This window comes from Biomphalaria glabrata, chromosome 11 (genome assembly GCF_947242115.1).
Source record: "Biomphalaria glabrata chromosome 11, xgBioGlab47.1, whole genome shotgun sequence".
Classification (NCBI taxonomy): domain Eukaryota; kingdom Metazoa; phylum Mollusca; class Gastropoda; family Planorbidae; genus Biomphalaria; species Biomphalaria glabrata.
The window spans coordinates 35515914-35541831 of record NC_074721.1 but is presented as its reverse complement, the minus strand read 5'-3'; the positions used below and the strand labels follow the sequence as shown (position 1 = coordinate 35541831).

At 35.6% G+C, this 25918-nt stretch overlaps 1 protein-coding gene across 1 annotated transcript in view; it reads left to right on the top strand.

Annotated features, from left to right (window-relative positions):
• LOC106050532 (uncharacterized) overlaps positions 1 to 25918 on the top strand; it is a 94572-nt gene that overhangs the window by 16118 nt on the left and 52536 nt on the right. Inside the window, exons 10-19 of the mRNA XM_056004991.1 lie at positions 1920 to 1974; positions 6188 to 6252; positions 7000 to 7046; positions 7819 to 7982; positions 8152 to 8271; positions 9279 to 9746; positions 10415 to 10624; positions 13569 to 13583; positions 14589 to 14751; positions 16076 to 16272. Of these exons, the coding sequence (XP_055860966.1) occupies positions 1920 to 1974; positions 6188 to 6252; positions 7000 to 7046; positions 7819 to 7982; positions 8152 to 8271; positions 9279 to 9746; positions 10415 to 10624; positions 13569 to 13583; positions 14589 to 14751; positions 16076 to 16272 (1504 nt within the window). The remainder of the gene's footprint in view (positions 1 to 1919; positions 1975 to 6187; positions 6253 to 6999; positions 7047 to 7818; positions 7983 to 8151; positions 8272 to 9278; positions 9747 to 10414; positions 10625 to 13568; positions 13584 to 14588; positions 14752 to 16075; positions 16273 to 25918) is intronic.

The following is a 25918-nucleotide window of genomic DNA, read 5'->3' as shown; positions in this document are numbered from 1 at the left end:
TAAGGCCAAAAGCCCTGGCTCTCTGGACCAATCACCGCTTTTTTACCGTTACCTATCCCTTAGTCTGTTGGACCGTTGGGGCATCATGAAAGATTTGAAGACCGCCTTTGTTAGAATCTCTTTCAATGACAGGCCTGTCCATTCTTTTATGTTGTCTTCCCATCGCTTTCTCTGTCTGCCTCTTCTTTTTTTCTGGTACTGTTCCCTGAAGGAAGGTTTTTGCGATCCACGAAGACCTTTTAATATGGGCAATACATTTTTAGTTTGCGTTTTTTTTTTTTTTACAATAGTTAGCAGGTCATCGTGGCATTCGTGAGGTCCAATCGCTGCAGTGATAAAATTAACTAATTTTTATCCATCTTGTAATATTTCAAAAACAAAAAAAAATAATTTTGTGTTGGTTTGTTTTTTTAATAAGAAAGGTGGGGGGTCAAGAAGCAGGTAAAGTTTTCTTTTCTTGGGGGGGGGGGAGGGATGGCAGTGCTACAACTTAGAGTAGAGTGTATAATATCTTTCCGATTTTCTCTTTCACGAGAGAAGCAAAGCAAAGGTTGTTTTTTTTTTTTCTAAAGGTCTCGTTCGAAATAATATGCAAATACCATCATTTCCAATGTAGAAAAACACGGGTTTAACTGTTGGTTAAAATTGTAATGCATAAGTATAATAAGATGTACCTAGTTATTAAATACTGTTTGGCAATGTCGACCCTGGGAAAATACTGGGCTTTATCAGGGAGGTTGGGGCTTACTACAAAACTTTGATTTGTGATAGAGCAAAGAAATTGTGAACAAATAATAATTGCAACAGACTTTTATTAAATTAATAAATTTTTACTATTTTTGCCATCCGAACTGTGAAGGGACCTTGTTTTTAAAACTGGGAAAATACTGGGCTTTATCAGGGAGGTTGGGGCTTACTACAAAACTTTGATTTGTGATAGAGCAAAGAAATTGTGAACAAATAATATTTGCAACAGACTTTTATTACATTAATAAATTTTTACTATTTTTGCCATCCGAACTGTGAAGGGACCTTGTTTTTAATTAGTTGTAATATAGCTCTTGAGATTGAAAGGGGGAATAACCCTTGTGGGATTAGGGGAACGACATGGCCTAAATTTTGCCAACGTGCCAAAATCCCAAGTACCAAATATCTAGTTGTTGATTCTACTGAGTTTTTATAAATCAAAATTGTTTGTGTGATAATTACGTGCTGTTTCTTTTGGTCTACCGGAAATGAATTAAAGCAATCTTTAATGAATTAAAGTAATCTTATCTGATGCACAATGTATTTACTTATGATGAATTAAAGCAATCTTTAATGAATTAGTCATCTTATCTGATGCACTATGTATGTGCCAGTGATACCTTGTAGTTATCTTATCTTATATAATACAAACGTTACTTCAAAAAAAAGAAGATGATTACGTCCTACACTTCATGCATCTAGTCATACATTGTAACCAATGACTTAAATTCTGCCAAGTCACTGGTTTTCCTGGCTGACTCAGAAGAAGAAACAAGTCCTTTTAAGTATAAACTGCCTTTTATTGTGCAGCATTCAAACATAACAAGGTGAACATTATCTACAGATAACCAACTCCACTAGACAGACTTCCTTCTGCATATCTTAACACACTCGTCACGTCCCCCAAGTCCCCTAACTCTGCGATACCCAACACCTGACCGTGTGTCACGGTTGACCACACACAGTAACCGTGTCACACCACCATTCCGTGCTCTAATAGCACTAGGGAAAAAGGAGAATTCGTACAACTTTGTCCTAGCATACGGAATGAGGAATGTGCCTATATCTTTGTGTCTTTTTTTGGTATTTTATTAGATTCTTATAAGAATTATGTAGCCTTGTAATAATATTTAACAAGAGATTGAGATTAATCTTTGTATTTTCTGCAACAGGAATATGAACAAAACATATTGGAGCTTCCATTTCATCCAACTGTATCATTTGTTGGTAAGTAAACCCTAACTTTTTTGTAAAGTAGTTTGTCTTTTTATACGCTTTAAAGGCCAGCTTAGGTGCCATCTTGCCTTAGCTCACATAGAAGAGAGCACCTGGTTGCATGCGGCTTCAGAACGAGACAGCTGGAGGTCACTCACAAAGGCCGCAGGATACACATTTTAGACCAAAATAATATCCTCTGCCTAGGACAGACGCAAACGGCGAAAAGAAAAATTTAATCGACCATCGGCGGACAGTGGTTATGCTTGCCCTGGATGGGGCAAAATATGTAGGTAACAGCTGAGGCTGCGAAGCCACGGGAAATACTGCACTCCTCATTAATCTTCGGACTCGAAGACAAACCTTATTATTATTATTATTATAATTATTATTGTCTTTTTATAGAAATGTTACTATAAATAACAGAAACGTTGATTTACAGTTAGATAAGTCAAATACTTTAGATATCAACCGAACCGCTTATTGTTATGTGAATGAATGCTTAAACACGTCTTCGGATTGACAATATAGGTTTGTGTGACTATATATTAGAGAGTTTCATTAATAGTTTAAAAACTATAAATAGCTATCTTTTTTTTTGGTGTATCCGGTGTACAAAAAATCAAGATGGAGTTGATAAGCTAGGCTTTTTTTTGTAAAGTTATATCATTTTTTTTTGCACTATACAGGGCCTCAGAGAGGCGCGCTAAAAATCCCGAAATTGAAAATCCCAGTCTTCACCAAAATTCGAACACAGGACCCCAGGTTCAGAAGTCAAGCGCTCTACCTCTTAGCCACCACACCCCTCATTTCTTAGACATTCGTCTCTATTGACTACACGAATGTCATTTGATCAGTAGCTATTGAATTTGCTTTAGCGTTTGCTTTGAATAAGCGGCTTAACTTATAAGGATGGCTGCCTGGTCGTGCGGTTTACACGCTGGACTGTCGTTCAGATTTATCGATGGTCCAGGGTTCAAACCCTGCCCGCTCCCATCCCCCGTCGTCCTGCGGGAGGTTTGGACTAGGAAGTAATTATCTTCAACTCTGAAGGAACATCCGAAACATGTAAAAAAACATTTTACAAAACACATTTTACAAGTTACTAATCATTTTACTCAGGCGCCATTTTGTCTTACTTGTGTAGAGGACAGTAGCAGGCAGCATATGGCATCTGAATGAGACAGTTGGAAAACTTTTACACATTCGAGACCAATCGAAACCCAAAGAAAAGTTTTAGTTGAAGACGAAAAAAAAACTTAAATAGACCGTCGGCGGACAACGTGATGTTTTGGCGCCGCCGTTTTGGTCCCGCCGTTTTGGCGCGAGACGTTTATGCGCTGGGGACGTTTTGGCGAGAGATATAATTTGACGATAATTTAATAAGCACGTAGCGTTTATAACGTATTTATAGCGTATTTATTTCACTCTACCATAATACAGAATGTATAGTATGAATTCTAACACTCCAGCGACTTGTTTTTTTTTTATAAATATAAAGGTTTTGCTTATTTCATGAATATAGACCTATAATAAGTCAGATTCCTGAATGGTAATGATATACTATCCCCTCCCCTTTATTTATATGCGAGTTCTGCTAATTGCACTGGATGACATTTTTCGATTTCTTTCCAATAGACAATCTTTTTATTTGACATTAGTGTAATACTTTCATATAATAAAAACCATGTTAACATCTAAAGCTCTATTACGCTGAATGACGACAATAACTCCACACATAGTAAAGATCAAGACACGGAATGTGGTCAGTACAAACTCTGACGTGAATCCACCAATGTAAACAAACACAAGGGGCGACAATTGATAGAAACAAATTCACGACACTAAGATACTTTAAAAAGATATATTTTGAGAAGTTGGGTAGGGGTGATTTGGGTGACACATCTCGCATTGACGCAGGTAGAGTTAAACAAATGAAGACAAGACCAGCACCGAGCACTGGTCGTTGGTTTCATGCGTTTAGCGATCATTCCTTGGGACTGGTCATTACCTGTGACACCTATCCCGCCCCCTCTCTTCTGGGCACATTTCACTCCTCGTATATACTCTTTCCTCCACCCCTCCCCTCTCTCACGCGTAAGACGATAATCTGTTTCTAGCACTCCACTTGACATCCCTAGGTGCGAATTTATAATCCTTAATCTTAAATTCTGAGAGCGGCCCAAGAGAAATTAAATCAGCTGAATATACAATTGCAAGGAAAGGAAAACCCATCCTATGTTTTAGTAGAAGAATTGGTTTGTTTTGAAGAAAAAAAAATTCTTTTTGAAGAAAATATTCAGAGCGGTCAATACATCATATTGAATATATAAAGCAGTATCGCGATAAAATCAGTGCAACTTTTGACACGCATTACTCAGCATTTATAAAAATTTAAAAAAAGATGAATTTCTTGACAGATTTGAGCAGTTCAAAACCAACAAAGCCTTTTTAGCATTCCTAGTACACCATCTCAACACAAAATATAACGAAATCCACATTGATTCATTTGGAATTGATACTGGATCTTTCGATATATACTTGATCGATTCAAAAAGTAAAGCTTTATGGGGTGGAGAATTTACAGAGCAAGTTGCAATAGTTGGAAGTCCAGTAATGTACGTAACGAGACAAAAGTGGAGAGCTTTCAAAGAAATGTCGCGAGATGATTCGGCGCATGCAATAATCTTCCAGATTGGCTACAGTGAGGTGAAGAAGTTGGCATTATGAGTACTCTCTTCGGATCGACATATTTGTGTGAGAAAGAGTTGTCATACATGAATTTTATTAGAAGTAAGAAGCCATCATACATGAATTTTATTAGAAGTAAGAAGCCAACTAACAAATGAAAATTTAGAGTCGTGTTTGAAACTAAAAACAAACTATGAGCTAAATGTATCTAAACTTCCTAAAACCAAAGCAATCGCTCCATTGAATTAGTTTGCTCAAATTTGTGTTATTGAAGTACAAGTTAGTGTTGTATGTAAATGTTTAACTGCTATAGTTGTTACGAAATGAAAAATAATTATCTAATAATGCCATATTCATATATTATTTAATTTGTTGTGAAAAACACTACCTAAATATGAATTCTTTTTTTTTTCCATAAAAAAAATATTGTGTGAGAACTATTTATAGTTGGGAAGAAAACACTTTGTGGCTCTTTAAAAACTTCGAAATTTTGTAAATTGTAAATTTTTGGCTCTTCCGACTCAAAAGGTTGCCGACCCTGTAAATGAACGTTGAATATTAGAGACTGATTGAATGGTGTAATACTGGGTTCTTACTTCCTGAAGTACTCTAGACACGTGACGAGACAAACACTATACGACTGACTCAAGTCCGTTCAGCAGACAACATGAAGTTTATTTACAACATAATAATAATATACTGCACTCCTTGTTAGTGCTACAAGTCAAGAAATAATAATCCTATCCGCATAACAGCGGTATCAAAAGTATCAATCACGTCCGCATCTCAGCGGGTAACAATAAGAACAATTACTACTAGTGACACTGGAGCTTCAACTATAGATATCCATTGAAATACGAATAATACCTTAATATCCAATAAGCACATTATGAAATCAACTCTCAAATATTATTAATCAACAATGACTAGTCCATCGACTTTCATGCTATATGCATATATAGTGTCCAGGAAGAAACGTCCAACCTTCCTGGACCGGGAGCAAGACCTTACTGACTTGACTTGACTTGACTGAACTCAAAGTCAACTCTATTCACTCTACTTCCTGTTTTCTACATCAGGAATTCCACGTGTCTTTTAAACTCTTAACATGACGTGAACTTTAGATCATGCAATGTCAACTAAGCCTGTGACAGACCCCTGTGCTAGGACAACCTAGTACAATCTTCTGCTATTAGAGTATGGAATGGGTTGCTTGAATCGACCAAATAAACCAAAGACTTGGAGGAGTTTAAGTCACTTATTAATATGAATCACTAGATTGACCTAGGGATTCGCGTAGGACGTAATATTGTTTGGTATTTTTTAATTAACGTCTGTATTTTTAAAGATAATATAAGAATTGCGCATTTGCTTTGGGCAACCTCGTTAACAATGGTCTATAGAAACAGATGACCTTTACATCATCTGGTCCATAAATTGCAAAGTCTGAAAAGGAATCCTTTAATGAACTGTAATCCGTGATAAAGCTAGAGTTTATGATGACGGCTATATTTGTGCTGTAAATGATTTTCAGATGACGTCAATAAAAGAATAGTGTATGCTTCAATCTACACCAATCATTTGTATCCGATAGATACGGTATGTGATTTTTTTTTTCAATTTAATAAATTTGTAATTTATTTGAGCTGATTGTAAAGTAGATTTAGTTGTTTTTTATCTGATATTTCGTAATGCGGCCTTCTACTGCGTTTTTAGATCAAACACCGGACTGGTATCGTAATGATAATAATTAATAACATTTTTCAAATTCTGATGCTTCACATGTTAGACATCTGAACACCATCCACGTTAACACCAAGCAACTGTATGTCTAGTCTTGTCTGCCTTTAACAATAAAGTTTTTCCAGACGATTGAAACCTTGGAATGTCAACATTTCCAGGGTAAAGTTTGCCTTCTAATTCTCACAGGTCTGACGTGACGACCTGTGAAGAGGCAACGAGCTATTGGTCTAAACTGCCTACAGGCTGCGACGTTGCAGGTTAATGTTCAGGTCTTCTATAACGATCGGTCTCGGTAGATATCAGAGAAACTAGAAATAAAAGTATAAGAACTTCCCATAAGAACTTCCCGCTTATCTTGCTTGTAAAACTGCTTATAATTATGCACCTACAAAAATCATTCTTACTTTTCTCAAATACAAATATTAGTATTTAGTAAACTTTCGTAGCTGTTATATAAAAGAGAACACATCCTTTAGTAATGTATTTTTTTTTATATAAATGAGATAATTGTATGCATAAATGCCCTTTCGAGGGACTACTATCAGGGACCACCCCTTATATATATTATATATATAATTGAAAAAAATGCATTATCGGTTTCAGTACAATTATGCAATAGCCAAGAACATGCCAGAATTCATACCAGTTCTGTAAGTATTTAAGTCAGTCACTAACGTATAGGCCTACTAAGTATCTAATAAGCATTTTTTTTTTCTGGGGACGACTCCTAACCTCTATCTTTCTTGAATGTTAATATTAGCCAATCCTTTAATCTTTCACTATATTTTTAATTGGTTATGCTTGCCCTGGATCATGCTAGATGTGGTAAAGTATTTGGATCACAGCTGGGGCTGCGTAGCCGGGGGAAATACTGCATTCCTCATAAATCGTCGGACTCGAACACAAGCCTTATTATTATATTTTTAATGTCGAAAATATCGATTTTAATCAGTTGTATTGAACATTCAAAAATCATGCGTATCTACATACATAATGTATACTCATACAAAGTGCATTCTTAGTTGTTATTTTTTAACTAAATAAATTTTATTTGTAAACTTTTACTAGCTAATACTTAAACGAACACATAAATACATTGTAATCAATTTTTTTTTCCAATGTTTGGTATAAATGTTAACAAAAATAGTATTCTCTCTTTCTGGACGTTGTGGTTCCGGTCATAATTATTATTAATAGTCCTACATAATAGTCATTCAAGTTATGTGTTAAAAATGGTTTATTTTGTATTTTAATAGCTTTTCTAGTTTTCGAGATCTATCTAAACGAGACAGACGGAGAGACAAACGGACCACACTACACTAATAACGGCCTTTCCGCTATCGGGACTTGTTAGCTCTTACGTTATCTCATTAGAGTCTCAAACATGTTGTGACACTTTAATTACTCTTGGGAACATTCTAGAGAAATGCCAACTGCAATGAACACATCGATGTGGTTCAAGAAAGATGTCAATGATGATTTGCTTTACCGCTTCCTGGAAACGGAACTCAACATAGACCTGGATAGTAACATTCCATATAGCATGTTTTATATAATACTTTACAGAAATATACAACATACACAAGGTAAATTGTATTTTTTTGTATATTTTTTGTAAAAAAGAAAGTTAAATACTAAGTAATTTGGTTGTTCGTTTTATTTTCTAACAAGAGATAAGCTTTCTTTCATCGTGTTACAATAAGTTATACCCATTTACTTATCTTGATCTCATTTTTGAAACATCTTTGAATATAGTTCTGAACATAGATGTATGTGCCGTGGCCAATCAGTTGAGGCGTTCTTCAAGAATATGTACAACAGGAAATGTTTGTATTCAACAAATCAATGGGACATTTTCGTGTTATGATGATACTGGTACTTGAATTATTTAGATAGTTAGATAGCATTTTATTTTATATATATATATATATATTTATTTATTTATTTATATCCACCCATTTATATTATTTATTACTTTCTAATAGCACTATAGCCTAAAACCAAAATCAGATAATGATTTAATATCAACATAGTAGGCCCATGATGTAAAGTAATATCCAGATCAAGCACTATTCTAGCCAAACAAAGAAAATACTTTTGGTGGCTTACCAAAAAAAAAAATTACCTGTCACAATATCGTTTTGGAGGAACGTCTGTAATTTATAAGACAAGATAAATAAATTTTCAAATGTTTTACATATTATATTGTTTTCTTACTAATAATTGTATCTTCTCGTGATATTTACATTTTTAAAAATTGTATACGAAATAGTTTATTATTGAGTACTGTGAACAAAGTATCATTGCAATATGCTTAGAAAGCATAGAGTCTTACAAAAAATGTTTACCTTAATTTACCTTTCTGTGTTGTTCACGTGTCCGGTGTTACCCAAAGTTACGATTAACAAAGCGCGGCCACAGCTGTACAAAGTGTTTCCCTACAGTGTTCAAATGACATAGCACTTGTTTTTTCGAGCTTCCCACATTTATTCCTTTACTGGAAGCTCCGATCCAGTGTTTCGCACTGCCATGATGTTTGCTGATTTTGGCCGAGTATTGCTAATTCAGCCTTTTCCCCGTGTAATTATCATTATGGTATTCTAGCTGGTTTGGACAAGGTTTTGTCATCCTTATCGTCCAGTTATTTTCTGGTTAGAGCAGGGCATGGATTTTGTATTCTTGAGTTATGTACTGTCGTGTTCTATAGGTTTCTGGTGGGTTCTGCATCAGTTTGCCGTTTGAAATCGTTCGTATCAACTCATGCTCAAGAACCGATGTAAGAAATAGTCGACAATATCTAGTTATTTTTAGAACTGTCTTGTTCTTTCGTAACACTTTAATTTAAAAAAAAAAACATTTAAATTTTGGTTATATTCAAACAGAATGTGGTAACTGGAACTGGGGAACTAACTGTTCGACTCCGTGCGACTGCTACAGAAATGGCACTCAACGGTGTGGGAAAACGTACGGTACCTGTATCTGCAAACCTGGATTTCATACAACTGTGAACTGTGACAAGGACATCGATGAATGCCAAGCATGCTGGGTGGGAACAAGATGCGTTAACTTTGAAGGCGGTTATGAATGTGTTCCCTGCGACTGGAGATACGGAATTGATTGCTCACACAAGTGTCTTTGTAACCAGACCAACACTGAGCAATGTAACGGAGATGGCTCGTGCAGGTGTAAGACAAACTTCAGGGGGACTTACTGTGACGAGATTATCGATTTCTGCTACCAGCAATGCCAAGGTGATCACGAGTTCTGCATGGCGAAAGAATCCGGCTTCGAGTGTGGCTGCTATACTGGCTACATCTTTAACTCCAGCGCTGAGCCCAGATATTGTCAAGGTAACCTTAAACATAGTGTACTTTATTGAAACAGTTTTCTATTATAGATACATTAGCCATCATAATGCCCTTTTTTTTCGCGGATCATAAATCAATCTATGTGCCAAAAGACTGAACATGCAAAAGTCCAGATGTATTATTTGAGACACTTTAGGCTATAGGAGGCTGCCAAAGTATCACTAGATGCTTCTAACCATATATTTGGTGCCTAGGTGCGAGACCATTCTTCATACAGACCTGTGACGTGTCAACGAGCTATTAGTCTCCACTGCCCTCAGGTTGCGACGTTGCAAGTAAGTGTTCAGGCCTTCTTTGACGGTTGGTCTCGCTCGGTGTATGGTAACGAGAAGCTATGCCCTTTGCCATTATGATGTGTTTATAGGCCTACTTTTTAACTCTACAAATTTTACCGCTGGTAATTTGAACGTAAAGATCTAATACGGCAGTACAACTGGTTTCATCATGAAAGACTACTCAGTGGCATATACCATTATGGCTTCTGAATGTTTTAAACAGGGTTCGTTATTGTACTGTTTTCTCTGAATATTTTTTTAAATTCCTTAAGATTCGGGACGCTATATTGATGCATGCAAGATAGTTAAATAAAATTAACTTGACAATTTAAAAATTAAAACAGATAACGTGACTTTTTAAAAATCTTCTTCAAGCCTGTCCAAATTGGACATGGAACACTGACTGTACAAGTCCATGTGAATGCAATATAAATACTACACTGGAATGTAACACTGTGACTGGGACATGCCTATGTCAACCTGGGTTTCAAGATACGCAGTGCGACATGGACATAGATGAATGTGCTGTACCCCACGCCTGTGCTGATAACTCAGAATGTGTCAATACATACGGCAGCTATAAATGTAAGTTGAAAATAACTTTATTTATAAAGCACTTATGTTAGGAGTATGCCTATATACTTATGTAGGTGTGTTTTGCCTTAATAGGAACATTCCAGATTATTACCGAGGCCGTAAGGACCCCTCACCCCTTTTTTTTTCCACAAGGCTGGAAACTACACTATGGTTTCAAATGCAAATAGATCAAATTAATTCAATTGTACTGGCTTGTTTTGATTCCCATTTAAGGATTTTGTAGGTTTACTTATATAGGCCTATATACAGAATCATTATTTGTGTAATCAATGTCCTTTCTATTAGTTCTTTATTGAGATGAAATCTATTTTTTAAAAGACAAGAAAAAAGAATTTGAAGCTATACTAACTAAGTGCAAATAGACACATTTTCGCACCTGGAGGCGCGGTGGCTGAGTGGTAAAGCGCTTTGCTTGGCTTCTGAATCGGGGTACTGAGTTTGATTCCTGGTGAAGACTGGGATTTTTTATTTCGGGTTCCGTAGGGCGACTCCTCTGAGTCCACTCTGCTCTAATGGGTATGTCAGGTCTTAAGATTTAATTTACTAAATTATTAAATTGTCTTGGTATAAAAAATAATATTAATTGCAATGTGTGTGTGTGTGTTATAATTAATTTATAATTTATTATTACTTTTAGTTCCAAGGTTCAGCCCAACAGACACACCATACACACCGAGTTGTACATAAACTAATAAACGATGTGTATGATGATTTAAATTAAAAGTATAAATTTAATCTAATGATATTTATACAATGAAATGACATATATGATTAATGGTAATGGTAAATCAATACAAGTACATATAGATTTAATATGATATGAGAAATTACTAAATCATAATCTAGTTCCATTAACTGTATAGCTCCTCCTTCGTGGTCGAAGATGAGCACATTTCTCATTTCCTATGGACTCGAAGATGGCTGTAAAGTCCAATCCTCGCTTGAAAAGCCGGCCGCATATGTGGCATGGGTGGGTTATGTCAGTTGCAGATAGGCCTGCTTCTTCTCTCAGCTTTTTTTGTTGATCCGGCGCTCTTTCGCCCTGGCCACTCTTCTTGCTTCAAATCTTGAGACTCCGAGACTCACAGCTTCTCGCTTTGAGAAGCGATCAAGAGCTAGTGCTTCCCAGCCATGGATGTCGATATCGCATTCCTTGAAGGAGCTCTTGAGAGTGTCTTTGTAGCGCTTGCATTGCAGTCCTTGGGAGCGCTTTCCTGCACACAACTCTCCGTACAGAAGTCGCTTGGGAAGGCGATTGTCTGGCATGCGGACTGCGTGTCCATCGAAGTTGGGACCTTTTTACTGTCGCATTGAAACTGTGCATGTTGGACAGCTTTAAGATTTCTGTGTCTGGTAGGTGGTCAGACCAACACTCCTTAGACAGCGTAGATGGAAGGAGTTTAGCTTTTTGGTGTGGCGGGAGTATAGGGTCCAAGTCTCTGACGCATATAGGAGTGAAGGGAGAACTACAGCACTGTAGACTTTCCGTTGCCACACTTGTTCTTGAAGTCTGCCAAAAGCAGCACTGGCACGAGCAATATAGAAGTCTAGGTTGGCGTTTGCTGATATGGTGCTTCCCAGATAGACAAACTTTTTGACATTAACTACTGAATTACTATTTCAAATACAATGATAACCACCTTGTGATATGGTATCCGATAGTATTGTCCTCACAATATTTCATTCCAAGACAAAGATTCTGTAAGAGGACGATTCACTTCAATAAGCCGATCAAGGTATCACAGGTGTCTTCTAGCCAAAACAAATGTTCACCACGATGAAGAATGTCAAAGTTAAGAGTAGCACCGAAACTCACAACGTCACAATGTAACATCAAGTCTGGATATAGAAATCTGAAATCTGGATACTGGAACCTCAGACTCGAAACCTAATACTTGGAACCTCAGACGAAAAATCTGAGACGAAAACCTGTCCTGAAACCCGAGACCCTATAGAAAGACAAATAACAGATTCTTCTAATCCTCTAATCTTCTAATCTAATTATAAAATACGAATACGACCGAATATATATTAAGAATAACTTTACAATTTGAAAATAAAACTCACCCTAAACAGGGGTCAAATAATCCTTCAAGAATATATACCAAGGCCAACGATAAGGCTATCCGATAATGAAGACACAAGTATAATTCAGGAACTCCTAAGATACAACCCGCTTCAGTCTAGCAACATGGCCTGAATGCACCAAACGATCAAAAAAGAAAAATTTGACGTCATAATAGAATTTACGCCGAATCGACAAGGGGAGAGCAACTAGTACACAAGAACAAAATAACGCTAATGACGTCATCACCTATTGATGAAAGCGGCGCTATTAAATTGTCAACAAATTAACTATGCAACTAAATAGATAGTTGCGACAGGGTACTCACATAAGTTTGAGAAAGGTGAAGGCGGTTGGCCTTTGTGCTGGCCACATGACATCCTTGTTAAACGTGGGCCACAGAAACACGATCATCTTCCAACTAGGTCTCGAAAAAAGGGGAACTCTTTGCGCCCCTGGTTGGTACGTTTCTTCCCCGTTGGATAATCGCGCCACTCTTGGGAGGTGAAAATTGAAAAATATCATAGAGAACAATAGTGGAATTATGTTTTTACTAAAGAAATATGGCAATGGTAACGTACCGAATTGTTTTTACTACAACAAATGGATTGACCTTCCCCCCGTCCTTTTCGTGGTCGAAGATGATCATAATCTTGAAGGTAGCTTTTAGTACCACATTGACTTTGAAGATTTTTTTTTAAAGTGTAACCTATAAAACTGTAAGACGAAATTATTTAGGCACTTTTATTTCAACTCTAACCTTAACTTGAAAAACAATTTATAGTAGGTAAAACACATCAGTTCAGTGCTGTGTTACATGGTTACGTTTACTTTATTTAGCTTACTTTTTCGACTTCGTAATTGCAGGTTTAAGCCCTGAAGGTAAGAACTTTCTTTTTTTTTTTACAAAGCTTTTATCAACTCTGTCTGTGCACCCATTCTCGGATCAAGATGAAACTTTGCACAATTATTCATTGGTATAAAAAAGATATGCATCAATAAAAAAAAAAACAAATAAGTCAATTAATTATTAATAAGCAATAATTTTGTTTGAAATTAATCCTTCAGTATTCACAGATATAGGAACATTTGTAGGGTTTTGTTCCATTAGATAATTAATGTTATTTCTCCCAAAAGCTTTATCGGATGGAGTAGAAACTTTAAACAATTACTTATTGTAATAAACAAAACATAAATCAATCAACAAATTAACCAATTAGCCAATTAATTATTAGTAATTAATTATTTTGTTTGATATTGAATAGGGAAATACCTTCTACATAATTGGGATATAAGAGCTGTAAAGGCGGAGTTCTTCCCCTTAAATAATCTTTATTTTTATTTGTTCCTTGTTGTTACCCTGTTAACTGAATGCAAAGACACACACACACACACACATCACACACCACTCACACACACCACTCACACACACACCACTCACACACACTACTCACACACACCACTCACACACACCACACACACTCGCGTTTCGACTAACGTTTGTTACCTTTGCATATGACATACGATTTAAGGCAGTTCAATTTAAAGAATTTCAGTTTATCGTCAAGTTGTTTTTCTTAAATTGAACACATCTTCAGTAGGGACACAACATTTTGGTGACATTCCTTTAAAAATGACTAAAGCTCAGGACATATCCAGAAAATACGTTTTCAAATACTTTTATTCATTAATCTAGCAAGATTAATCACACAAGATTTATTAGAGTGTATCCCTTTTCTTTTTCAATTTCATCTCATCTTAGTTTTTTTTTTATTAGCTTTATTTTACAACAGTTTTAAATACGAAACTTGATAGAGATGTACATTGTTTTACTGGATAGAATTGTAATGCATTAAATTTTTCTTGTCTGTTTCAATGGGAGAAAAGTATATATGAAAGTATCTATTCTGCAAACCATTCCCGAGGAAAACATTCAACTACTACTTGATGGCCTTAAAGGGAGAGTACAAGAAGTTAGCGATTACTATTCTTACAGTTCTATTGACAACACATTGAAACTGACATTTTCCTTACATAGAGCCAAATATGAGTAAGTGAACTTTAAATAATTTTAAAGTATATGAATAACATGATCACATTTAACTCTTTCCCTCCTAATTAACGACACCATTGTTGATTTGACACCATTAAATAAAATTGTTTGTTTTTATAAACTTTAATTTGTGTTATATAAAAAGAGCATTCTCCTATAATTCTATACTAACAGTAACGTTTTCTGATTACATACAAAAAATGTTATTGGAGTTTAATCATAACAGGGTAGAATGTACAAATGTGAAAAAATGAACAATTCTGTCAGAACGTGGAAATAATTAAGGAGAGGAAGAGTTAAATAATACAATTTAAATACGTGACTAAGGAAGCAAATTATTGATAAACATCGCTCTCCATATTTGATTTATTCATTTTTTATTTTTCGTGTAATCTTTTTCTCCTATAGTGAGGGTATTATTTTCTCTAAGGGTAGCCATTTCGCCACAATAGGAGATTTCCATGGACGCTAAATTGTTCATTATTGCCAACTAAATAAAAGCTACAAACAGTAGACCTTGGTTTGATTTTTCAGTGCTAGAAAATAACTCAATATTAGTATAGAAGTTTTCACAACAAAAAAAAATGTGTATCTACACTTTCTTTATTTTTTTTTTTATTTTTATGGATTTTCCGCCTCATATAAAAACCTCCAATATCTATCTGCATCATAAAATTTTTGCTCCTCGTCGATCATTCATTCATTCACTCACTAATTATCCCTCTTGCCGTGGACAATAAATTACGGTTTTTGAAGATGGATAATTCTGAAAATTCTGAATAAGGTGCCCCTCTCTAGATCAAGACCCATGACTAACTAAATAAACATAAACAAATAAATAGTGGCCATGGACTTGAATGCAAATAGTGATGTTTAATCTTTCAAACTTCGTTTGTAGGATGAAAGGGACCCCAAAAAAGGGACCTAGAATTTTGGGTTAGAAATTTGTTTTGTGGTTGGGGAGGGGGGAGGGGATAGTTGTAATGCTGGCCGTTTTATTGACGGGTTTAAGAATTTCCGGGCAAAATAAACATATATAGCCTACTTACTATTTTAACCGTAGCGTAGCACGGGTATCAGCTAGTTAAAATATAAATTTAATTATGCAGGACTCTTTTTCTGATTTCTATGCAAACTATGTCCGTATCTTATGAAATGGCGGTATAGCTCTTTGGATGTTTATTTCATACTTTAGTTTTTGCTAGATGATATAAGATAAAAATATCACTTACGAACTAGATCTAAATTTTAGCTAGTCTAATTGATACGTAAATTGTCTTTATTTTATAAAAAAAGGTTGTTTATTTCTCTACCTTATCAGCATGACTGGAACAGATGTCATTGTAATAATCAGCCTCGCCCAATCAGGTGTAATAAAAAGTGATATGTTGGTGATGGATTTCTTGGACAGTTTTCAAGCTTCAAAGAGAGTGACGTCGAATGAAGTAGCGTTTGAAATTGAGTCCATTAGAGTGTATAAGAGCTTGACTGATGCTGATCTTGATGTATATCCGATAAGTGAGTAACACTTGTATTCCTTTAAAACAAAACAAACTATACGTATATATCTCATTTTATAAATTACTTTCGTTACATCGAAAGAGAAGATAATTGCACAATGCGTGTATTAACCATGCTAATTTAGTCCTGGGAGTAAAACCCTGCTAAGTCATTGATTTTTATGGCTGGTTTATAGCAACCTGTTCCTTGCTCTAAACACTCTAGAAGGCGATAAAGAAGAAGGAGCACTTGCACAAATTTGTAACGCCTATAGTAAAATCAATAAATTTAGAAAGCCTCCAGAATAGAAGACTTAAAAGTAAAGTAGTAATAATACATAAAACACTGAACCCTAATCTTCAAATACAGAAACAAAACCTAATAAAATACTCAGAAAGACACAAAGATAAAGACACATTCCTTGTTCCATATGCTAGGACAAAATTGTACAAATGCTCCTCAATTCTTCACAAGTACTATTAGAGCATGGAATGAGTTGCCAGAACCAGCCAGGAAAACCAGTGATATGGCAGAATTGGTTAACATGCATGACTAGAAGCATGACGCGTAGGACGTATTCATCTTCTTTTTTTGAAGTAACGTCTGTATTTTATAAGATAAGATTTCTCTTAGAGTGCATTTATCTATATGTCTTCCAGAGTATATTAGGTTGTGTTTTTGTATTTGTAAGCTGTTTCTTTTAGAACGGTCATGTTAAAGGTCAAAGTAGCAGTGATGGTGACGCACATGGATTGGGGACACAGCATTTTCACTTATAATAGATTTTATAGAGAAGTATTGATCTAGATCTACTTATAACAGCGCAAGAATTCCCAAAGTATAGAATGAGTGCACTTTGGACATATTTACACCGTTATAAATTGGTTCGGTAAAGCATACAATAAAAAATAATAATTTTAAAGGTAAATATCCTATTTTAAGATAATTTTGCCGAGATGGCCATAGCTCAGCTCTTCTCAACCTGTGGACCCATGAGTCGCAATGTGCTGACTAGAAGTGACGCGAAGCTCTTTTTTTTTTCAACAAGATCGACTCTAAACTTTCTTTTGAAGAATACATTTTATTAGGCCTACGTCTTTGTCAATGTTCTAGAGCTAGAGACTTCTCGTCTTAGTTACGTCAGAACGGTCAAAGTTTCTTCCGAATGTCGTAGCATTGTTCTATTGATGCCATCTGCATGGAAAAGCTACCCAAGTACCTTGGTGTAACTTTAGATCGCAAACTAAAAATGTGTGAGCACATCCAAGAAGTTGTAAGAAAGGCCTCAGGGAAACTTTGCATTGTGCGGGAGCTGGCATCCACGATGTGAGGAGCCCTAGAAGACATGCTCCGATCGCTGTATTTAGGAGCAGTCCGATCACTAGCGGATTCAGAACTTTGGAGTGGGGAGGGTGATTTTTTTCCAAACCCTAACCCTAATGCCCCCTAAACCCTAACCCTATGCATAAACGTGCATACAACATATCTCTCTCTCTCTCTTTCTCACTGCAGAAACGCATCCTCCTGAAATCTACAGCTCATTATTTATCAGTGGGGTTCGGGGCGAGGCCCCTACGCCAAAGGCGTTTTCTTGCATTTTTAACTGCAGAAACGCATCCTCCTGACATTTTCGGCTCATTAATTATTAGTGGGTTCGGGGCGAAGCCCCGACGCCAAAAGCGTTTTCTTGTATTCTTCACTGAAAAAAACGCATTCTCCTGACATTTATAGGTCATTATTCATCAGTTGAATTCAAAAGCGTTTTCTTGCATTCTTCATTGCAGAAACGCATTCTCCTAACATCTAGAGGTCATTATTCATTAGCGGGGTTCGGGTCGAAGCCCCGATGCCAAAAGCGTTCTCTTGCATTCTTCACTGAATAAACGCATTCTCCTCACCTAAAGCTCATTATTCTTCCTATTATAAAGTACCTTTTGAATAATGTTGAAAAATATGAATTTATAGGCCCTTAATACATTGCAAATAAAACCGATTTGTTCATTGAAAAGATAAGATACCCCACATATTTAGATTAAGGCTTTGAGGATCGCCGCCGATAAAAAAAATATTCGATAAATAATACTCAGGAAAATTCAAGCATAAATTGTGAGTTACAGTCCCAAATTTATTTAACTAGAAAAATATCATATTGAGTAAAGGTTAAAAAGGCGACTAGGAAAAGATCATCTGGGTATAGAACTCATCTTAATCGTGACTCTTATACTGAAAAATTTCGTTTGAATTATAACTTTTCAAAAGCTAAGTCTTTTCCATTTTATATTTACTAATCATAAAATTTGAGATTAGATTGTGGTGCGACATAATTTACAGTGGATTCACATATCAATACGTAGTTTATATTATATAGATATTTGCAGTGGCGTAGCTAGAGTATATGATGCCTGGTGCGGTACCTCATCTTGATGCCCCCCCCTCCCAAAAAAAAAAACAACTAACTAATTAATAACATTGCAAAACCTGTTCAAAATAATATGTATTCATTAATCAAATATTGTTAATTCAAAAAAAAAAATCACTTTTATATAAACTTACTACAAATGAATTTTACGCGCTTTCTTGCTGGCCAAAGTATCAATAATTTTATCGAAATCCATTTTTTTCCACCAGCTCTTGTTCAATGGACAAAATGGCCAAATTAGTGAGTCGTAAATTTGTCATCGTTGATCGCAAGTAATTCTTGATCAGTTTAAGTTTGGAAAAACGTCTCTCGCATGTATCTACGCTTACCGCAATAGTCAAAAATATGCGAATCATGATGACGATATTCGGGACTGAATCATCTAGGTGATATTTGTTTTGGAAATTCGGAGGCTTCTGATGAAACTGTTGAAGCCTCTTTCACTCCAGCAGAAATTCGTTTTTATCAATGTCGCTAGGAGTACTATTGAGATAGATTTCGACCTGAGGATTTAATAGATGGGAAGGCGACAAAAATTCATATCTATCTGCTACATTATGAAGTTGTTCGAATCGGGTGATTATTTCTTGAACAATCCTGTCCAAGGTAGAATAAATTCCCCTTCGTAGCTCTTCTTTGTGTGTAATCACTTTTCTCACCAGGCATCTTTTTCTTATGGCCCATACGTTTTTGAGGTTCTGTACTGATTTTCAGATCTGAGAACACGCTTTCGGCAGAGGTAATGCTGGCTTCAGCGATGTCCTCTCGATTACTACTTTAAAATGTCTCTAGTGTTTTTAGTTTGAGTGAGCAGTCTCGAATAGACAATCCTTGTTTTTGAAGGTAGAATTGCGCATCATTAATTTCAGTTAATACAGGAGCCCAAAATCCAAGACAGGTGACAAAATGAAAAGACTGAACAGCAACCAATAATCCACCTGCTTCAGATCTAGTCGATGAATTTTCATCTCTGCTAGTTAATGTCTCCAGAGTTTGAGCAGGCAATGAATAGTGACTTCTAGAATACGTTTTTGGACACCGTAGTTTTGACCTTTCATTGTCGTAGCATTTTATAGCCTTGACCTCTGCAGTCCATTATGTCTAAGCCATCCAAACGCAATTTCTCTAGAATCATCTCAGCGATTCCAGCAGCATGCGTGTCCTTTGTGTCGATGAAGTCAACAAAAGACTCACGAACCTGCAACCCGTCATTCTTCATGACAACATACCGTAAAATTTGGGAAGTTGATCCAGCTTTAAGATGTCAGGTGTACTGTCAAAAATAATACAGAAATATTTGGCTTGTTTTACTTATCTTATCTTATATAATACAGACGTTACTTCAAAAAAGAAGATGATTACGTCCTACGCGTCATGCATTTAGTCATGCATATTAACCAATGACTTAAATTCTGCCAAGTCACTGGTTTTCCTGGCTAGCTCAGGCAACCCATTCCATGCTCTAATAGCACTAGGGAAGAAGGAGTATTTGTACAAATTTGTCCTAGCATATGGGACGAGGAATGTGCCTTTATCTTTGTGTCTTTCAGAGTATTTTATTAAATTTTGTTTTTGTATTTGAAGATTATGGTTCAGTGTTTTATGTATTATTGCTACTTTACTTTTGAGCCTTCTGTCCTGAAGGCTTTCTAAATTTAGTGATTTTACTAAAGGTGTTACTCTAGTCAAATGTGAATATTCGTTTGTTATGAATCTCACTGCTCTATTTTGTGTCTGTTCCAGTTTCTTAATGTTTTCTTGAGTTGAGGGGTCCCAAACGGAGGATGCATATTCTATTATTGGCCTAACCAAGGTTAAGTAACATTTTAGTTTTATGTTCTTATTTGATTTATAGAAATTTCTTTTAATAAATCCTAATGCTTTGTTTGATTTTTTTGTAGTTTCATCAATATGTGGATTCCATGATAGTTTTTCATTTATTATAACACCTAGGTATTTTGCGTTTTTAGTCTGTGATACTGGTTTGCCATGAATAAGATAAGTGGAATTAATTTGTTTTAGTTTTTTTGTTACTCTTAACAACTGACATTTTCTGGGTGGAAAGACATGCTCCAATTTGATTCCCATTTCTGTAATTCATCTAATTCTCTTTGTAAAATATCTGTGTCTTGTGTTGTTTTTATTGTTCTATATATTATGCAATCGTCTGCAAATAATCTGACTTTTGTTCCTGAACTAATGCAATTTGGTAAATCATTTATGTAAATTAAAAATAGTAGTGGACCCAAGACTGTACCTTGAGGTACACCTGAGTTTACTGTTATCGGTGTTGATTTAGAGCCATTTATTATTACAGTTTGTTCTCTCCTTATTAGAAAGTCTTTAATCCACTGATGCAGTGGACCATTAATGCCGAAATATTTTAATTTTTTAAGCAAACTATGGTGGTGAACTTTGTCAAAAGCCTTAGAAAAATCTAGTAAGATAGCATCTATTTGTTCACTATTATCTAAACCTTTTGAAAAATCATCAATTAGTCCTATTAGTTGTGTTTCACATGATCTATATTTCCTAAAGCCATGTTGGTATGGTGTGAGGACATTATGTTTGTCTAAGTGGTTTATGATGTTGCTACATATTATGTGTTCTAGGATTTTACATGTGATGCTGGTAAGTGATACTGGTCTGTAGTTCCCTGGGTCAGATTTTTCTCCTTTTTTAAATAGGGGGGTGACATTAGCTTCTTTCCAGTCCTTTGGTACTCTGCCCTGGTTAAGTGAAGCCTGAAAGAGTATTTTGAACACTGGGGCTAGCTCATTACTTAGTTCTTTGAGTAATCTAGCTGGAATACCATCAGGTCCAGAAGCTTTATTTGGTTTGGTGTTGGCTAATAGTTTTTGAATTCCATTTTCTTGTACTACTATATCTTCTATGTTGTCTACTTGGTTCAAATTCAGTAGTATGTCTTTGTCTCCTGGGGCTGAGAATGCTGATGCTAAGTATTTGTTTAGAATGTTTGCTTTAGTTTCATTATCATTATGTATTATGTTATGTTCATCTTTTAATGGCGCTACGCCTGTTGTTTCCATTTTCTTAGACTTAATGTATGACCATAGGTTTTTGTTGTTATCTTTAGATATTACATTGTTTATGTATTCACTCTGCAGCTGTCTGCTTACTTTTTGGGTTAAGTGTTTAATTTTTATATACTTTTTGTAAACTCTTTCTGCATTAGTTTCTTTAAATTTTCTATAGAGGTTTTCCTTCTGTTTACAAAGCTTCTTTAGTCTATTATTAAACCAGCATTTATTTATTTTGTTTGATGTGTATTTAGTTGGTATATGATTTTCTATTATGCTTTTAAGATGGTTTTTAATGAAATTCCAGAGGTCATCGACTGGTTGGTTAATGTCTTTTTCTAATAAGAATGTTTGTTGAAAGTTTAGTGCAGCTTGGTGTAGTTGTGTTAGGTTACATTTATTCCAGAGTAAGATTTTTCTTTTGGGTTTTGTATTGGCTACTGCTTTTATCTGACTGTGTATTTTTATGATCTCATGGTCTGATAGACCAGGGATAATTTCATAATCAACTACTAATCCAGGTCTGTTGGTTAAGAAGAGATCTAATGTGTTGTTTAATCTAGTTGGCTTTTTAATGATTTGATCTAAACTTAGGTTGTGTAAAGTTTCTATGAAAAGCTCATTTATGTCCTTAAGGTTTTGGTGTTTATCTATGGTTAGTGTTTTCCAATTTATATCAGGTAGGTTAAAATCACCCATAATCCAAAAAACTGCATTTTTATTTGTCTCTTTAAGTGTAGTAATCTGATTACATAGTTCCTGCATGTATTCTAAACTAGAATTTGGTGGTCTGTAAATGCTGCCTATTATTAGGGATGTTGAGGTGGTATTAATTTTACAAAATGTTGATTCTACATTTTTTGAGTTAGGTAAGGTAATTTCTTCTGCTATAAGAGTGTTTTTATTGCTAAAAGAACTCCTCCATGATTATCAGCCCTATCTTTTCTAAAAATTTCATAATTACTATTGAAAATTTCTGCATTATAAATTTCAGGATGCAGCCAAGTTTCTGTTCCTGCAATTATGTCTGGTTTCTCACATTCTAATAAAATTTCTAAGTCTGCTGTTTTGTTCCTAATGCTTTGAAAATTTATAACTAAGGTTTTAAGGTATTTTGGTATTACTTCTTTAGTAGGTTTGTTTAGTGAGGCTGTTGTATTAATTTTAGTAGATTTAGGTTTAACAGGAGTGGATCTGGCTAGTGGTTGGTGAGTTTGGTTCGGGATGGTGTTTAGGATGTTGTATGGGTTAGAAGTGTCCGCATCAAAGGAATCAAACAGTCCTGATGTAAACTGAGGTAACCCACACGGTACACAGTGCCATGATGCGTCTTTGTTGCCTAAGGCATAATACACAGGTGTGTTCATATGGAGACATGATGCATGGTACCATTCATCGCAGGTGTCACATTGAATGGCTTTCTGTTTCAGGGTGCATATTTTTTTGCAGATGTTGCATCTATCTTTAGATCTAGGCCCTGGATTTGACTCTACATCTCCTGCCATTAATATTAACAGTGATAGGTATTTATTTCTGCTGTGTCTGATTGAGAACTTCCATTTGTGATGGGTAATCTTCTTTAATGTTATAGATGTGTATGTTAGGTTATTTTTGAAGTTGCATTGTTCTAAAGTGTGATGATTGATTATGACTGTTGTTTCCTTTTTAAGTTTAGTGTTGACAAAGGTAGATCTAGTTCTGTGTTCAGCTAGTGTGCATTTGGTGATTATTAGGATAAATAGCCAGAGCAATTTCATGATGACTGTTCTTGATTTTAGTTTTTAAAGGAGTCTAGTCTAAATCTAGTTTAAGGTTTACAATGCCTAAGTTAAGTCTAAATCTAAAGTGAAAGCTAGTTTACAATGACAATTAAATCAAATCAAATGGTTTATTAAATTCAAAATGTGGACCTAGACTAGATCTAGTATTCTAGATTCTAGATCTAATTCTAGATCAATATATTTACGTGTATAACTAACTACATAGAATATTACTTATTATATTAGTTATTATTAGTAGTATTGGTAGATGATTAGTAGATCTAAAGCCTTAATTAAAGTCTAAGTCTAACACTAGACAGACTAGATCTAAAATCTAAGGATATAATAATAAATATAGACTAGATCTAGGATTTAATAAATTATAAGGATTAGTGAGACAAAATAGTCCTAAGCTAAGAATTGTTAATTTGAATTAATTAGTAGAAAAAATGCTGAATTAAGTTAAATATATAATTTAAAGATATTAGTTTATTAGTTAAATAGCTTTTTTAATGAATTTGGTTTGATTTAATACAACAAAACGAAAAATTTAACTCATCTCTGATTACAGTAAACAGGGAGCAGCCATCTTGCCAAGAGCGCGTAACTCTTGCTGTATGATTTGTTTTTTTAGCGTGATCCCCCAATTTTGTAATAAATTCATTTTGTATTTGTGGAGACATGTATATATTCGGTCTGGAACAAAGCTTAGTTCGAAGCACATGCTCCCTCAAGAGTGGATCGTATGTTGATAGTAATTTTACTAACTCTCCAGGTTTTCGTCTCTTGTTTAATCAAATCTTGGGCCTTGTTGTCAATACTGTTCCCTACTCTCAGGCACACTTCATGTTCCCTCCAAGCAAGCGATGACTGAATGTGAGCTCTGCTGGTCTCATGTTATTCTATTTTCGGGGATAACCTCCACCACTCATTGAATCCATCTTTGAATTTAAATGAAGATGATGAAATCTTAACAAACGAGGCCCCTTTACTTTTAAGGAGGAAGAGGGCGGTACTTACGGCCTACGAGCGCTACAAAAGGGGCGACTCTAGGCTACCCACCACAATCTTAGTGCAACAGTGGAGAGAGAGGAACCGCATGAAAATGCAATCGTTCCTCCACATTGCGGCCAATTTGTCAAAATCATCTGGGCTCTCCACTGATAGAATTCCTATTAGAAGAATTAGTACTTGCCCTCCGTGGAGGAGAATGCCGGCCCCACCAATAAGCATGTCACTTATAGGGCAAGAGGGAGCTACCAAGAGGCGATTAACACCTGCCATACTCCAAAACGTGGCATCAGATACATTAAAGTCCTACCCATCAGATGCCATTTTCTGCTATACCGATGGGTCGGTAATGAGGGACCCCGATAGATCTGGGTATGGGGCCCTTATAGACTACACAGACCGGACAGAACCAGAGATGCCGATTTCTCCGTCTGAGCTTAAAAGGGTTTTGAGGCGCCAGCCAGACTATTCAGTCTTGAGCACTGTTCATCATTTTGTTTACGTTACAGTATTACATTAACTAGTTAGTTAAAAAAAACTCGTAGAAAACAAAGGTTAGCTTATTTTAAAAAATGGACATTACAATAGAATTATTTCCAAAATTAAACTATTAAGAATCATAAAGAAATGAATAAACTAAGACAATTGTTTAGAGCTAGAGTTTAGAAATATATTTGTAAACTCAATATCTAGATTAAACCAATGGACTAAACAATGAAGTAAAAAAGGTTGGCCTATCTTCTTCTTCTTCTTTATATTACAAAGCATTGATCAGTGTAGTAACAACATGTACCGTGTGTCCGAAAAAAATCTTGTAAATTAGATTCAAACTGTTCTATAGCTTACATTGTATGGAAGAAATAGTCAAGGAGATGAAACAAAATAGCGACATGACTAGTTTATAAATCGTTAGTTCATGTTTAAAATACACTAGTTTATGTTTGTTCGTGTCCATACAATTAGTCGTTTTTACTGAAACGCTCAGGGAAATTGGAAATTAATACACACTGGGGGAATTTTGGTGCCCCTCTCCACTTGGTGCCCTGTGCGGCCCGCACCACCCGCACATTGATAGCTACGCCACTGGATATTTGACTAATTTCGTTCACATACTATGATTTCTCCATAAAAATAAGACCGCCCCCCACCCCACTCAGAGGGCTAGTGTGGGGAGGGTAGTACATGCCATCGGCCCCCCCCCCTTACCCCACCGAATCGGCCCAAATACCAGAAGGGGAGAGACATAATATAAAATTCATATATTAATTCAACTAATTTTGTTCACAAACTATGATATAAAAGTAGGACCGCCCCCCCCCCCACTCAAAGGTTTTAGGTGGGAAGGGCAGTAGAGGCAATCGGCCAACAGGGGAACGACATAATATAAAGATCGGTTAAAATACTAATAACAAGTTTTAATCATATTTAATTGA